The sequence below is a fragment of the Salvelinus alpinus genome, chromosome 24 (assembly GCF_045679555.1).
Source record: "Salvelinus alpinus chromosome 24, SLU_Salpinus.1, whole genome shotgun sequence".
In the NCBI taxonomy this organism is placed as follows: Eukaryota; Metazoa; Chordata; class Actinopteri; order Salmoniformes; family Salmonidae; genus Salvelinus; species Salvelinus alpinus.
This window is the reverse complement of record NC_092109.1, coordinates 24,390,079-24,404,311: the sequence shown is the minus strand read 5'-3', so window position 1 is coordinate 24,404,311 and position 14,233 is coordinate 24,390,079. Positions and strand designations below refer to the sequence as shown.

The window sequence follows — 14,233 nt, the reverse complement described above, 5'->3', positions numbered from 1 at the left end:
GACTCCGTGGCCAAGTCAATCATCAGGTTTGCTGACGACACAACAGTGATAGGCCTGATTACCAACAATGACGAGACAGCCTACAGGGAGGAGGTGAGACCCCTGCCAGAGTGGTGCCAGAAAAAACAAAAACAAAGGAGCTGATCGTGGACTGCAGGAGAATGCAGAGAAAGCACGATCCCATCCACATCGACAGGGCTGCAGAGGAGAGGAAGCACTACCATCTAAAAAGGCAGAGACAGTACAGATGCATCAAAGCTGGGACCAAGAGACTGATAAACAGCTTCTCAGTGCCTTTTCAACCACAGGAAGCTGAAGAAATTCATCTTGGCCCGTAAGACCCTCACAAACTTCTACAGATGCACCATTGAGAGCATCCTGTCGGGCTGTATCACCGCCCAGTATGGCAATTGCACCGTCCGCAACCGCAGGGCTCTACAGGGGGTGGTGTAGTCTGCCCAATGCATCACTGGGGGCACACTGCCAGCCCTCCAGGACATCTACTGCACTCTGTGTCACAGGAAAACCAAGTAGATCATCAAAGATCTCAGCCACCCGAACCACAGCCTGTTCACCCCGCTACCATCTAGAAGGTAGAGACCAGTACAGGTGCATCAAAGCTGGGACAGAGAGACTGAGAAACAGCTTCTATCTCCAGGCCATCAGACTGTTAAATAGTCACCATTAGCCGGCATCTGCCCAGTACCCTGCCCTAAATCTAAGTCACTGTTACTAGCCAGCTACCACTAGGTTCTCTACCCTGTACCTTAGAAACTGCTGCCCTATGTACATAGAGTCATTGAACACTGTTCACTTTAATAATGTGTACATACTGTTTTACCCGCTTTATATGTATATACTGTATTCTAGTCATGGTTCATCCTATATAACTACTGCTGTACACACCTTTTCTATACTGTTCATACACACCATTTTATATATATTCCGGACTCTGACATTGCTCGTTCTGATATTTCTTAATTTATTCCTTTTTACTTTTGGATTTTGTGTATTGTTTTGGATTTCTAGTTATTACTAAACTGTTGGAGCGAGAAACACAAGCATTTTGCTACACTTGCGATAACATCTACAAATCTGTTTACATGATCAGTAAACTTTGATTTGATTTGACCATCCATGATTTCAAAATGATAGTTTTAACCATGTTTTAAGGCTATACAGTGTTTGTTTACATTTACATTGTTTACAAACATTGTGGTAAAATAAGCTTTTATTTTGGCTTCTCATGGTGTGTGACAGTTGAACTAAACTCATGAGGCATTTATAAGTCATATTATTCAAGAATCAATGGGTATGGGGCCTCCCGAGTGGAGAGGAGTCACTACAGACCTGGGTTTGATCCCAGGCTGTGTCACAGCCGGCCGTGACCGGGAGACCCATGAGGCGGCATACAATTGGCCCAGCGTTGTCTGGGTTAGGGGAGGGTCTGACTGGCCAGGATGTCCTTGTCCCATCGCACTCTAGTGAATCCTTGTGGCGGGCGACTTCGGTCGCCAGCTGTACGGTGTTTCCTCTAACACATTGGTGCGGCTGGCTTCCGGGTTAAGCGAGCAGTGTGTCAAGAAGCAGTGCGGCTTGATGGGATGGTGTTTCGGAGGACGCATAGCTCTTGACTTTCACCTCTCCCGAGTCCGTACGGGAGTTGCAGCAATGGGACAAGACTAACAACCAATTTGGATATCACGAAATTGGGGAGAAAAAGGGAGAAAATAAAGAATCAATGGGTATATATCATTATACCTCCCATTCTCTCTAGTAAGTTGTTCCTTCCACTGTCAAACCATCCTAGAGTACCCCTGCCCCCATATGCTCCCTAGTAAGTTGTTCCTTCCACTGTCAAACCAGCCCAGAGTACACCCCCATTCTCCCTAGTAAGTGGTTCCTTCCACTGCCAAACCAACCAGGCCAGAGACTAGAATAAGAAGCTGTCAGGTCGGAGTGTGTCTAAGGAGAGAGCTCAGCTGAACAGCCCCATCCTGTTGCTACCTCAGCCTGCCTGCACAGCCGTTTTGCTCACAGTCACTTCACGCTGTCTTTATGTGCAAAGGGACGACATCACACAGCAGGCAGCAATGTGTCTCAATTAGAGCTAAATCTACGGGTGTTCTTGTTTCCCAGCAAACGGTTTAAAATGGGGACAACCCGTTACTGTCTGCTGCACAAAGAGAACAAAGAAAAGAAAGAATAGGATCAAAGCTTTGAATCACAGAGGGGTTGAGAGGAGTGTTATTTGTAGGGTCTTGTCTCCTGTTTATCAGGGCATGTTCTTAGTCTGTGTAATGTCTGCTTCAGCATTAGAAATGTAAAAAGCTGTAACAGAAGACAAAGACCCCTGCACAGGTTTACCGGGGTGAAAAGAGAGCACACCAGTTACCCAAAACAAACATTGTGTGCGTGCACTTTGTCATAGCAAATGAAGTAGGCATGTTTTTTTCACTGCTGTCTATCAACAGACCTTGAAGGTATGGGATAGATAATGTACTCATTTCTTGTATATCAATGTAAAATTGACATGACGTATAAGTGTTTACTTACAGTATATGTATTCATGTCAAATCAAATATTTTTCAGAATGTTCTTTTACAATGTACGGAGCTTTCTTGAATGTGGCCATGATAAACGTACTCTAATTTAAATACAATTATTAGTATTTATCCTTTTATGGGTATTTCCATGGATCAACATTAGTAAAAATTCCTCTCTAACATGCCTGCTTCTTCTCTCTCTCTGTCTCTCTAACTGTAGGTTCCAGGCTGTGTGATGGACGACCGGCGCACCCCATCCTCCTCCTGCTCCTCGTCCTCCAGGCCATGCTGCCGCTCTGCTCTGGTGAACGCACCTGCCCTCACAGCTGCCGTTGTGAGGGGAAGATAGTCCACTGCGAGTCTGCTGGCTTCTTGGACGTCCCTGAGAACATCTCAGTGGGCTGCCAGGGCCTCTCTCTTCGCTACAACGACCTGCACACGCTGCTCCCCTACCAGTTTGCCCACCTGAACCAGCTCCTCTGGCTCTACATGGACCACAACCAGATCTCTTCTCTAGACAGTCGGGTCTTCCAGGGGGTTCGCAGGCTTAAAGAGCTGATCCTCAGCTCCAACAAGATCTCTCAGCTCCACAACGCCACCTTCCACGGGGTGCCCAACCTCCGCAGCCTGGACCTATCCTACAACAAGCTGCAGGTGCTTCAGCCGGGGCAGTTCCACGGCCTGAAGAAGCTGCAGAACCTCCACTTGCGCTCCAACGGCCTCACCTTAGTCCCCATCCGGGCCTTCCTGGAATGCCGCAGCCTGGAGTTTCTGGACCTGGGCTACAACCGTCTCCGGGCCCTCACCAGGACCACCTTCCTGGGGTTACAGAAGCTCATGGAGCTGCACCTGGAGCACAACCAGTTCTCCCGGATCAACTTCTTTCTGTTTCCACGTCTTGCTAACTTGCGAGCGCTCTACCTGCAGTGGAACCGCATCCGAGCAGTCAACCAGGGCCTTCCCTGGACTTGGCACACGCTGCAGAAACTGGATCTGTCTGGCAACGAGATCCAGACCCTGGACCCTGCCGTGTTCCACTGCCTGCCTAACCTCCAGACCCTCAACCTGGAGTCCAACAAGCTGTCCAACGTGTCCCAGGAGGCAGTGTCTGCATGGATCTCCCTAAACTCTATCAACCTTGCAGGTAACGTGTGGGACTGTGGGACAGGCATCTGCCCCCTGGTGGCCTGGCTGAGGAACTTTCGTGGCACTAAAGACACGACCATGATATGCAGCAGCCCAAAGCAGCTCCAGGGAGAGAAGATCATGGAGGCTACGAGGAACAATGGAATTTGTGAGGAAACTGATTACTTCCAGACAGAAACCCCTTCACCAACCCCAGATTTCATTGAAACGACATCTGACCCAACCCCTGCTCCCACCAGCCTACTTCCACCACTGCCTCCACCTACCACCCTGGCCCCCCTACCCCCACCTCGGCCTCAGTCCCCCCCCCGGCCTACTTTTCCCAGCCGGGTAAGGATTGACCCCAGAGACTCCCCTCCACGGGCTCCGCCCTCCCTCCGCAGCCTGGTGGTGACTCAGCCCCCAGAGCCGGAGCACATGTCCTTCCACAAGGTGGTGGTGGGCAGCGTGGCACTCTTCTTCACCATGTCACTCGTCCTGACCGTCATCTACGTGTTATGGAGGCGCTACCCGAATGCGGCACGGCTCCTGCAGCAGCGCTCCGTGGTGGGCCGCAAGCGGCGGAAAAAGAGCCCGGAGCCTGAGCAAAACCTGAGCTCCCAGCTGCAGGAGTATTACATGAGCTACAATCCGGCCGCCTCGCCGGAGGGCTTGGAGGTGCTGGGCAACGGGACTGGCTCCTGCACCTGCACCATCTCCGGCTCCAGGGAATGCGAGGTATGACCCGTCGCATCAGCCTTTAAAAACAAAACCCAAAAAGCAAAAACACAAAGGCTCAAGAGAGAGAGGTAAATCCTTTTTCAGGCATGAACTGTTTAGAGAGACTTTGAATCAGGGCTAAGCACCCTTGACTCTTGGTTCATAACATGCTCAACTTAGAACTTTGAATGTTTCCAATTATTTCTGCAGTTTTCATTCATAAATCGAATTGGACACTGGAAACATGAAAATGACATTTAGAACCAGGAGGCAACGGTAACCTAGCTCAGGTTCAGAGAGCTACATTATTGCACTGCCACATGTGTCATTGGCTTTAATACCTTTTGTTCACTTTTTTGTTTGTTTAGTTTATTTGCCAATCAGCTTATTTTTATTCAGCGTTACACTTCAGCAGCGTTTTGAAGCACAATTCTTAATCATGCACACACTTTTTGCATGGCTCCAGTGACAGATCCTGTATACTTGCACACTGTTCCTGTTTCAAGGTCTCACACAAGTCATTGCTACGACATCATGGCATGGCTCACTGGATGCTTTGATATACAGAACCAGTAAAAGTTTGGAGGCACCTACTCATTCCGGGGTTTTTCTGAATTTTTTACTATTTTCTACATTGTAGAATAATAGTGAAGACATCAAAACTATGAAATAACACATATGGAGTTATGTAGTAACCAAAAAAGTGTTTAACATATCAAAATATACGTTATATTTTATGTTCTTCAAAGTAGCCACCCTTTGCCAAGATTGTGCAAAGCTGTCATCAAAGCAATCTCTCAACCAGCTTCACGTGGAAGTCACCTGGAATGCATTTCAATTAGCAGGTGTGCCTTGTTAAAAGTTAATTTGTGGAATTTCTTTCCTTCTTAATGCATTTTAGCCAATCATTTGTATTGTGACAAGGTAAGGGTGGTATACATAAGATGGCCATATTTGTTAAAAGACCAAGTCCATATTATGGCAAGAACAGCTCAAATAAGCAAAGAGAAACGACAGTCCATCATTACTTTAAGGTAATTACTTGAAGGTCAGTCAATGCGGAAAATTTCAAGAACTTTGAAAGTTTCTTCTAGTGCAGTCGTAAAAACCATCAAGCGCTATAATTAAACTGGCTCTCATGAGGACCGCCACAGGAATGGAAGACCCAGAGTTACTTCTGCTGCAGAGTTCAAGTAACAGACACATCTCAACATCAACTGTTCAGAGGAGACTGCGTGAATCAGGCCTTCATGGTCGAATTGCTGCAATGAAACCACTACTAAAGGACACCAATAATAAGAAGAGACTTGCTTAGGCCAAGAAACATGAGCAATGGACATTAGACTGGTGGAAATCTGTTCTTTGGTCTGATGAGTCCAAATTTGAGAGTTTTGGTTCCAACTGCCGCGTCTTTGTGAGACGCAGAGTAGGTGAACGGATGATCTCTGCATGTGTGGTTTCCACCGTGAAGCATGGAGGAGCAGGTATGATAGTGTGGGGGTGTTTTGCTGGTGACACTGTCAGTGATTTATTTAGAATTCAAGGCACACTTAACCAGCATGGCTACCACAGCATTCTGCAGCGATACGCCGTCCAATCGGGTTTGCGCTTAGTGGGACTATCAATTCTTTTTCAACAGGGCAATGTAGAAAATAGTAAAAATAAAGAAAAACCTTTGAATGAGTAGGTGTGTCCAAACTTTTGACTGCTACTATATATGTGTTTGTTTGTATATGATTGTATGTGTTTATTATGTGTAGTACACTCAATGTGTGTGAGTAAGTGAATGTGTGTGTGTGTGTGTGCATGTTTCGTCCATAGGTGCCTTTCTTTCAAGGCCAAAAATGAAAGACAGGGCAGGGGTTAGCTTAAGGCCACTAGCTTTCCCCATCTTGACCAAACTGGAAAGGTTAGCTCTCCACCTCACGAGATGCCAAAAAAACAAACTCCAAATCGATTCAAGCCAAATCACAACATGGATTAATGAGGTATTGATCAACATCGGTTGGATGCCCCATAACAGAGCGACTGGAGCTCCATGTGCTCTTATGTGGCAGAGTAGAAAAAGAAGAGGTCCCAGTCCGCATGGCTGCATGCCCATTACTGGTGGTTTATTTCACTTCCTCAGTGGCCCTGCACGAGCCACATGGTCCACCTGCCGGCCAGGCTGCAGTAGCTACGGCCCTCTTTAGCCTAATCTCTTCAGCCACTTAACTCAACAGTGTGTTTAGTAAAATAGTAGAGGGCATAGTGGAAGGGGCATTAGCTCCCGCCTGTTTTGGGAAGATTTATGGTAATCTCAAAAGAGCCATAGCGATATGTGTAATCCCAAATCTTATGAAATGCTCATTAATGCGGATGGATCCCTCCGGCCTGCCAAGATGAGGCACCTATTTATACCCAATACCAGGGTAATTACAATCACCAGCCATCGCACTGCGTCTGCGTTTGATCTCAGGAAGCATGTTTTCCTACACAGATGTGCTGTTTTATAAAAGGATATTCACCTGAAGTGATTTCGTAAAAGGGGATTATTTATGTTCAGAGAGGAACTGTTTTGGAAGGAGGAGAGAAAAAAATTACAGAAAGTAATCTGTTTATTACACTCCACTGGAAGGAACCAAAGATCACAGGAAGCAAAAATTAAAACCCTGTAAATGTTTGGTTTGTATAATGAGGAAATGAACTGACACACTCGGTGGTTTTACAGGTTGAATTAATGATTCTATGACAGTGCTGCAAAACAAGTCCACAGAGCCCATCTTATCCATATTAATTATCACATTCAACATTATCCTTTCTGCTGACTGCAGTTTGCGACATTTTTTTATCAAGAGTTTAGATTTTTGCTCAGTAAGCCTCCAACATCATTAATTCTATTGAAGGAATAAGGCGTTTATTTAATATCAGAACTCCCATGGCGCCAAATTCAAATTTTTATTCTGCTCAAAACCGTTTCTAATACTTTTTATATGCCTACCGTTTCATGAGTTATTTCAGAAATATGACATGAATCACCTATAGGCACCAAGCTACCAAGCCATTCATTATAATTCCTCTGACTGGCAAAGCAACTCTATGACAAGGAGAGCTGTTGCGTAACTAATTATTTTTGCACTCTGTCAACGCGTTATACCCTTAATCCATGGAGATAGAAAGACCTCTTATTACCTGCAGTGTGATTAACTCAACTTTGAAGGCTGGCATATTATTTCTGATTGGAACTTCATTTAATTCAATCTGAGTTTCTCTCAGACAATGCATAGATTTTCCCGTAAGTGGATCGCAAGGCCTGTACTTTCTTTTTTTTCATGGAAACATGGCAGTGAAATGAAGTACAAATGTGTTTCTCCCAATTACAGTGACAATGTGAATCTCATCCCCTCAAACACAGACACTCTTCTCCCTGTTCTCTGCAAAGTACTAAAGGGGGTCTGCAGAAGTTTTTTTTCTATGTTATGTTGTTGCTCATTTCGGTGAACGTTTAATAATTGAGGAGCAGGCGTCAGCTCAGTTTAACTTGATGAAAGAGCCATATTGCCGGCCGGCACAGCTGGCTGTGCCTTTCATTATGGCTCAGTGCGGTGCAGGCAGTCCCAACGGAAAACGGTGAGAAAGACTGGGAGCTGCGGCACGCTCTCAACTGTGCCTGTGATGAAATAAGAAACAGTCAGGATGAGAGAGGAATGCTGCATACCGGGTCAAAGCCCAATTAAAGCACAGAGGAGAAAGTATCAGAGATGGTGTGATTTTTCCTCTGTGGCTGATTCAATTTGGTCATGTTCGGACTCACCAAAACTTCAATTCAGAATGATGATGTTTTGTATCATCATGATGATGTGGCCGGTGACACTTTGCTTCTTGTAAGTACAATATCTTGAAAACTTGACTGCTGACATGCAAAACATTTTGGGACTGTATCAACAGTGGACTATTGGAAAAAAAAAGATGTATACTTTTTGGATTTTCCCTTTTGAAAATAAATAGTTTCACCATATTTTACATTTATATTTTATATTTTAGTCATTTAGCAAACACTTTTATCCAGAGCGACTTACAGTTAGTGCATTCATCTTAATATAGCTAGCTGGGACAACCACATATCACAGGCATAGTAAGTACACTTTTCCTCAATAAAGTGGTTATCAGCAGAGCTAGAAGTGTTGGTTCAGGAAATTCATTTTTATTTGTATTTATTTTTAAAACCAAGAGTTCAGTTGTCACGAACCGGCTCAAAGCCCGTAACAAAAAAGGAGACAATGTGGAGATAAGGAATAACAACATATATTTATTAACTAACGTAACCTATATACAAATAAACAATAGTGTGTCTGCATGGAGAGAGTCTCCCAATGAACGGGGAAGAGGTCTATTTATCCTGGGACACACCCGGGCCCAGGTGTTTCCCATGTCGCTGACGACCCTCCCGGCTCTGCCCACCGGCCTCCTAATAAGGAAACAAGAGCAAAGAGAGAGAGAATACGACAGACAGAGTGTTCACGTAACAGGGTTGACCTTAAAATGAGGGATAGGTTTTTTTTTTACCTTAAAATTAATCACTAAGCACATTAAATAGTTATGATCTTCAGAAATGACTATGTCAAAGCAACAAAATAACTAGGGCTTTACAATGATGGTGAAAACTTGGAGAAATGTTGAGGTTAAGTAGGTTAAAATATCCAGAGAAGTCACAAGAGTGTGCACAGAGGAACATGTTAAAATGCTGAATTTCGGAACTTTAGCAAGTCTTTATTCATATAATTAGTTTTTTAATGTGGTCTATATTAAAGGACACTTAATTTAATATAACAGGCTTTTAAAATCAATGTTTTATTTAAAATATGTAAAGGGTCACAAAAGGGATTTATTTTGTGGAACGACCCTTGTAGGGAGGCATATCTCTTGCATACTAAATCAGACTTAAGTCTTCTTCCTTCTCAAAACTCTAATAATTGAGAAGAAGTCGACCATGCATTTTGCCCCAGAGCTCAAATAGAAGAGATTTACATTCAGGCAGCTCCAAAACACTAGAATTTGTATTTAAATACCTGTACAATTCCCCCCTCTCTCTATTTGAAAATAAATGTCATAAATTAGTGTTTTCTTGGCAGTGGTAATGGAAAATAGCACTGAGATAAGCAAACTGAGAGCATAGTCACACTACCTTTTCATATGGTAGAAGTCATAACAGAGATCTATTTGAACTTATTGGCTGAAACACAATGAACCACTCAGGAAATAACAGACAAGGTTTTATGATGAAAAACAGCAGTTAGGTGCAATTAATGGAATAATTTTACATTGAAGAGTGCTTATCATGATAAGCATTCAATCAGCATGATAGTTTGAGTATTAGTATGGTGCATTGCTTCAATTGAGTAAGCCACTTTTCCTCATCAGGAAATTATGAGCTACTCTCCGCTCACCACTACTGGATAGAACTGTTTCAGTCATCTGTTAAGTGATTGAACATTGTCTGCTTCCTCAATGGATATGGTCAGAATAGGCCGTTTAAAGGCACTTAACAGTCACCAGCGTATGAGCAGTTTTATGTTCCCTTTAATCTGAAACCTAAATTGAACTGCTTCTCGTATACCAAGTCCCTCACATGTACACGCCTTTCCGATGGCCTCAAGGGCACCATCCCACTTCTGACACCATCGTAGCGAATTTGGGGGGTAGCCCTAAGATGTTGGCTTGACAGCAGCAGGCTTGACGAGGTCGCTAGGTGTTGGGTTAAGTTTGCTACAGTATGTTTATTAGTGTGATATCTTGTTTGTTATGATTATGAACATATTGCTCAATACGAGTGCTAGGAACAGGTTACTGGCTACCTCAACGGCTGTGGAAATTCAAACTGAAAAATAAATGTACAGTATTAGGATTTTTGTGTCAGATATTTCCATGTCATAAGATTTCAAGTCAGGTATAACTACCTTTTTGATCTGCATCTCTACTCAAAGAGAGCTGCCCCCTATTCAAAGCCCTATATATACGTATGTAAGAAGGTAAAATGTTCTTTAATTTCAAATAAACTATCATCTCGTTTTCATACCCCTGGATATTTATCTAGATTCTAGATATCGCTGCTGACATGATCTTGTACAATATATCGGAATCTTTGCATTGTGATCCAAGTTCCAATATAATATTACATCAGGCAGACACATTAATAAAAATCAGTGTCAAATCAGTGAGGTATTGAGGTATTGTTCATGTCTATCTTGTGTTAGGGGAAATACATGGGTCCTCCATTGGGTCCCCTTTCATACCGGGTCTACCCTGCAGCACAGAGTGACTTTCAGAGATGCCCCTCCTCCCCTCAAACAGCTTTGAAGACTGGGGGCATGTCACGCAGCCCGACAAAGGCCTCCCTTGGCTAATTTCCCTTCACGTCCCGTTCGACTTGACAGGCATTCCTCCAAACACCATTTACAGAATGCTTTCATTCTCCACTGCCTCTCCATCTCTTTCTCCCCCCTTTCTCTCTCGCTCTCTCTGCCTCATCGGCTTTAAGTAGCCATTTAGTGCTTAAACGCACACATTCCACTGAGGCTTCTTAATGAATATCCAATAGGTTCTGGTTTGATATTTTGTCCCCATTTATCAAATCCCGTCTCATCCCTCTTAACGGGATCTATGGTCTGCAAGAGAGCTGCTTAATGTGTGCGTCATCTGATCTTTTTCACTTACACTTTAATTATGAATTAACTGATAAATTAATTGATTCAGTGATCAGGTCAATATTGTCTCCGTAAAGAATAGGGGTGTGGGGTAGTCTCACGGTTGGAGGGTTTAGGTGGAGGATGATGAACTAGTCCCTGAACACTCTCCATCCATCTCTACATCACACTGCCAAGGAGAGTCTAAATCTGTCTATAAAAAGACAGTGACTGACAGAAACAAGACTAAATAGCATTGAGGCCTGTGAGGCAAACGCATGATCCACCTGATGGTTCTTTCATGCCAATGTTGCCATCCCAAGCTTGAACTCCTCAGCTCTGTTTCTTAGGGACATGGCTTTGTTCCTCCTTGCCTAGATTGCAGGCATGACCTCAAATTGGTGCCAGTGTTCAGTAGCTCCTCAGGACACCCAGTGTGAAGACTGTGGCTGGATGGATAGGATACCCCAGGCCTATGCAGGTTATTCCCTCGTCCCAATCCACCCGCACATCAAATCAAATCGAATCTTATTTGTCACATGCTCCGAATACAACGTGTAGACCGTACCGTGAAATGCTTAATTACAAGCCCTTAACCAACAATGCAGTTCAAGAAATAGAGTTAAGAAAATATGTACTAAATAAACTAAGGTGAAATAAAATAGAAAAAGAGTAACACAAGGAAATTACAGTACATAACAATAACGAGGCTATATATAGGGGGTACCGGTACTGAGTCAATGTGCGGGGGTACAAGTTAGTCGAGGTAATTTGTAAAGTGACTACACATAGATAATAAACAGAGTGTAGCAGTAGTGTAAAAACAAAAGGGGGGGGGGGGCAATGTAAATAATCCAGGTGTCCATTTGATTAATTGTTCAGCCGTCTTCTGGCTTGGGGGTAGAAGCTGTTAAGGAGCCTTTTGGTCCTAGACTTAGTGCTCCGGTACCGCTTGACGTGCGGTAGCAGAGAGAACAGTCTATGACTTGGGTGACTGGAGTTGTTGACAATTATTTGGGCCTTCCTCTGACACCGCCTAGTATATAGGTCATGGATGTCAGGAAGCTTGGCCACAGTGATGTACTGTGCCGTACGCACTACCCTCTGTAGCGCCTTACGTTCAGATGCCGAGCAGTTGTCATACCAGGCGGTGATGCAACCGGTCAGGATGCTCTCGATGGTGCAGCTGTAGAACATTTTTAGGAAATGGGGACCCATGACAACTCTTTCCAGTCTCCTGAGGGGGAAAAGGAGTTGTGCCCGCTTCACAACTGTCTTGGTGCATTTGGACCATGATAGTTCATTGGTGATGTGGACACTAAGGAACTTGAAACTCTCGACCCGCTCTACTTCAGCCCTGTCTATGTTAATGGAGGCCTGTTCGGCCCTCCTTTCCTATAGTCCACGATAAGCCCCTTTGTTTTGCCAGGTCTCTGACCTCCTCTCTATAGGCTTTCTCATGGTTGTTGGTGATCAGGCCTACCACTGTTGTGTTGTCAGCAAACTTAATGATGGTGTTGGAGTCGTGCTTGGCCACGCAGTCGTGGGTGAACAGGGAGTAAAGGAGGGGACTGAGCATGCACCCCTGAGTGGCCCCAGTGTTGAGGATCAGCATGGCAGATGTGTTGTTGCCTACCCTTACCACCTGGGGCGGCTCGTCAAGAAGTCCAGGATCTAGTTGCAGAGGGAGGTGTTTAGTCCCAGGGTCCTTAGCTTAGTGATGAGCTTTGTGGGCACTATGATGTTGAACGCTGAGCTGTAGTCAATGAACAGCATACTCAAATAGGTGTTCCTTTTGTCCAGGTGGAAAAGGGCAGTGTGGAGTGCGATTGAGATTGTGTCATCTGTGGATATGTTGGGGCGGTATGCGAATTGGGTGGGTCTAGGGTTTCCGGCATGATGGCGTTGACGTGAGCCATGACCAGCCTTTCAAAGCACTTCATGGCTACCAACATGAGTGTTATGGGGCGGTAATCATTTAGGCAGGTTACCTTTGCTTTCTCGGGCACAGGGACTATGGTGGTCTGTTTGAAACATGTAGGTATTACAGACTCAGGTCAGGGAGAGGTTAAAAATGTCAGTGAAGACACTTGCCAGTCGGTACGCGCATGCTTTGAGTACACGTCCTGGTAATCCGTCTGGTCCAGTGGCTTTGTGAATGTTGACCTGTTTAAAGGTCTTTCTCACATCGGCTACAGAGAGCGTGATCACACAGTCATCCGGAACAGCTGGTGCTCTCATGCATACTTCAGTATTGCTTTCCTCGAAGCGAGCATTAAAGCCATTTAGCTGGTCTGGTAGGCCCGCGTCACTGGGCAGCTCGCGACTGGGTTTCCCTTTGTAGTCCGTAATATTTTTCAAGCTCTGCCACATCCGACAAGCGTCAGATCCGGTGTAGTAAGATTCAATCTTAGTTCTGTATTGACGCTTTGCCTGTTTGAGGGCTTTGCAGGATTTCTTATAAGCGTCCGGATTAGTGTCCCGCTCCTTGAAAGCGGCAGCTCTAGCCTTTAGCTCGGTGTGGATGTTGCCTGTAATCCATGGCTTCTGGTTGGGAAATGTGCGTATGGTCACTGTGGGGACGACGTCGTCAATACACTTATTGATGAAGCCAGTGACTGAGGTGCCATTGGATGAATCCCGGAACATATTCCAGTCTGTGCTAACAAAACAGTCCTGTAGCGTAGCAGCCGCGTCATCTGACCACTTCTGAGTCACTGGTACGTCCTGCTTTAGTTTTAGCATGTAAGCAGGAATCAGGAGGATAGAATTATGGTCAGATTTGCCAAATGGAGGGCGAGGGAGAGCTTTGTATGCGTCTCTGTGTGTGGAGTAAAGGTGGTCTAGAGTTATTTCCCTCTGGTTCACATGTGACATGCTGGTGGAAATTAGGTAAATTTGGCTCCCAAGTGGCGTAGCGGTCTAAGGCACTGCATCTCAGTGCTAGAGGTGTCACTACAGCCCCTGGTTTAAATCCAGGCTGTATCACAACTGGCCGTGATTGGGAGTCCCATAGGGTGGCGAACAATTGGCCCAGCGTCGTCCGGGTTAGGGTTTGGCTGGGGTATGCCTTCATTGTAAATAAGAATTTGTTCTTAACTGACTTGCCTAGTTAAATAAAGGTTAAATATTTATTTTTTTAACTGATTTAAGTTTGTCTGCATTTAAGTCCCCGGCCAC

The 14,233-nt window shown here is 44.8% G+C and overlaps 1 protein-coding gene across 2 annotated transcripts in view; it reads left to right on the top strand.

Annotated features, from left to right (window-relative positions):
- LOC139552373 (leucine-rich repeat transmembrane neuronal protein 4-like) overlaps positions 1 to 14,233 on the top strand; it is a 53,819-nt gene that overhangs the window by 19,146 nt on the left and 20,440 nt on the right. The window contains exon 2 of one of the 2 annotated variants that reach the window (XR_011670421.1): positions 2,767 to 4,480. Coding sequence is in view for 1 of the 2 variants with exons in the window: in XM_071364070.1 (XP_071220171.1) it covers positions 2,767 to 4,409 (1,643 nt within the window). In the remaining variant the exon portion in view is untranslated. The remainder of the gene's footprint in view (positions 1 to 2,766; positions 4,481 to 14,233) is intronic. The other variant, XM_071364070.1, reaches the window with a different exon arrangement.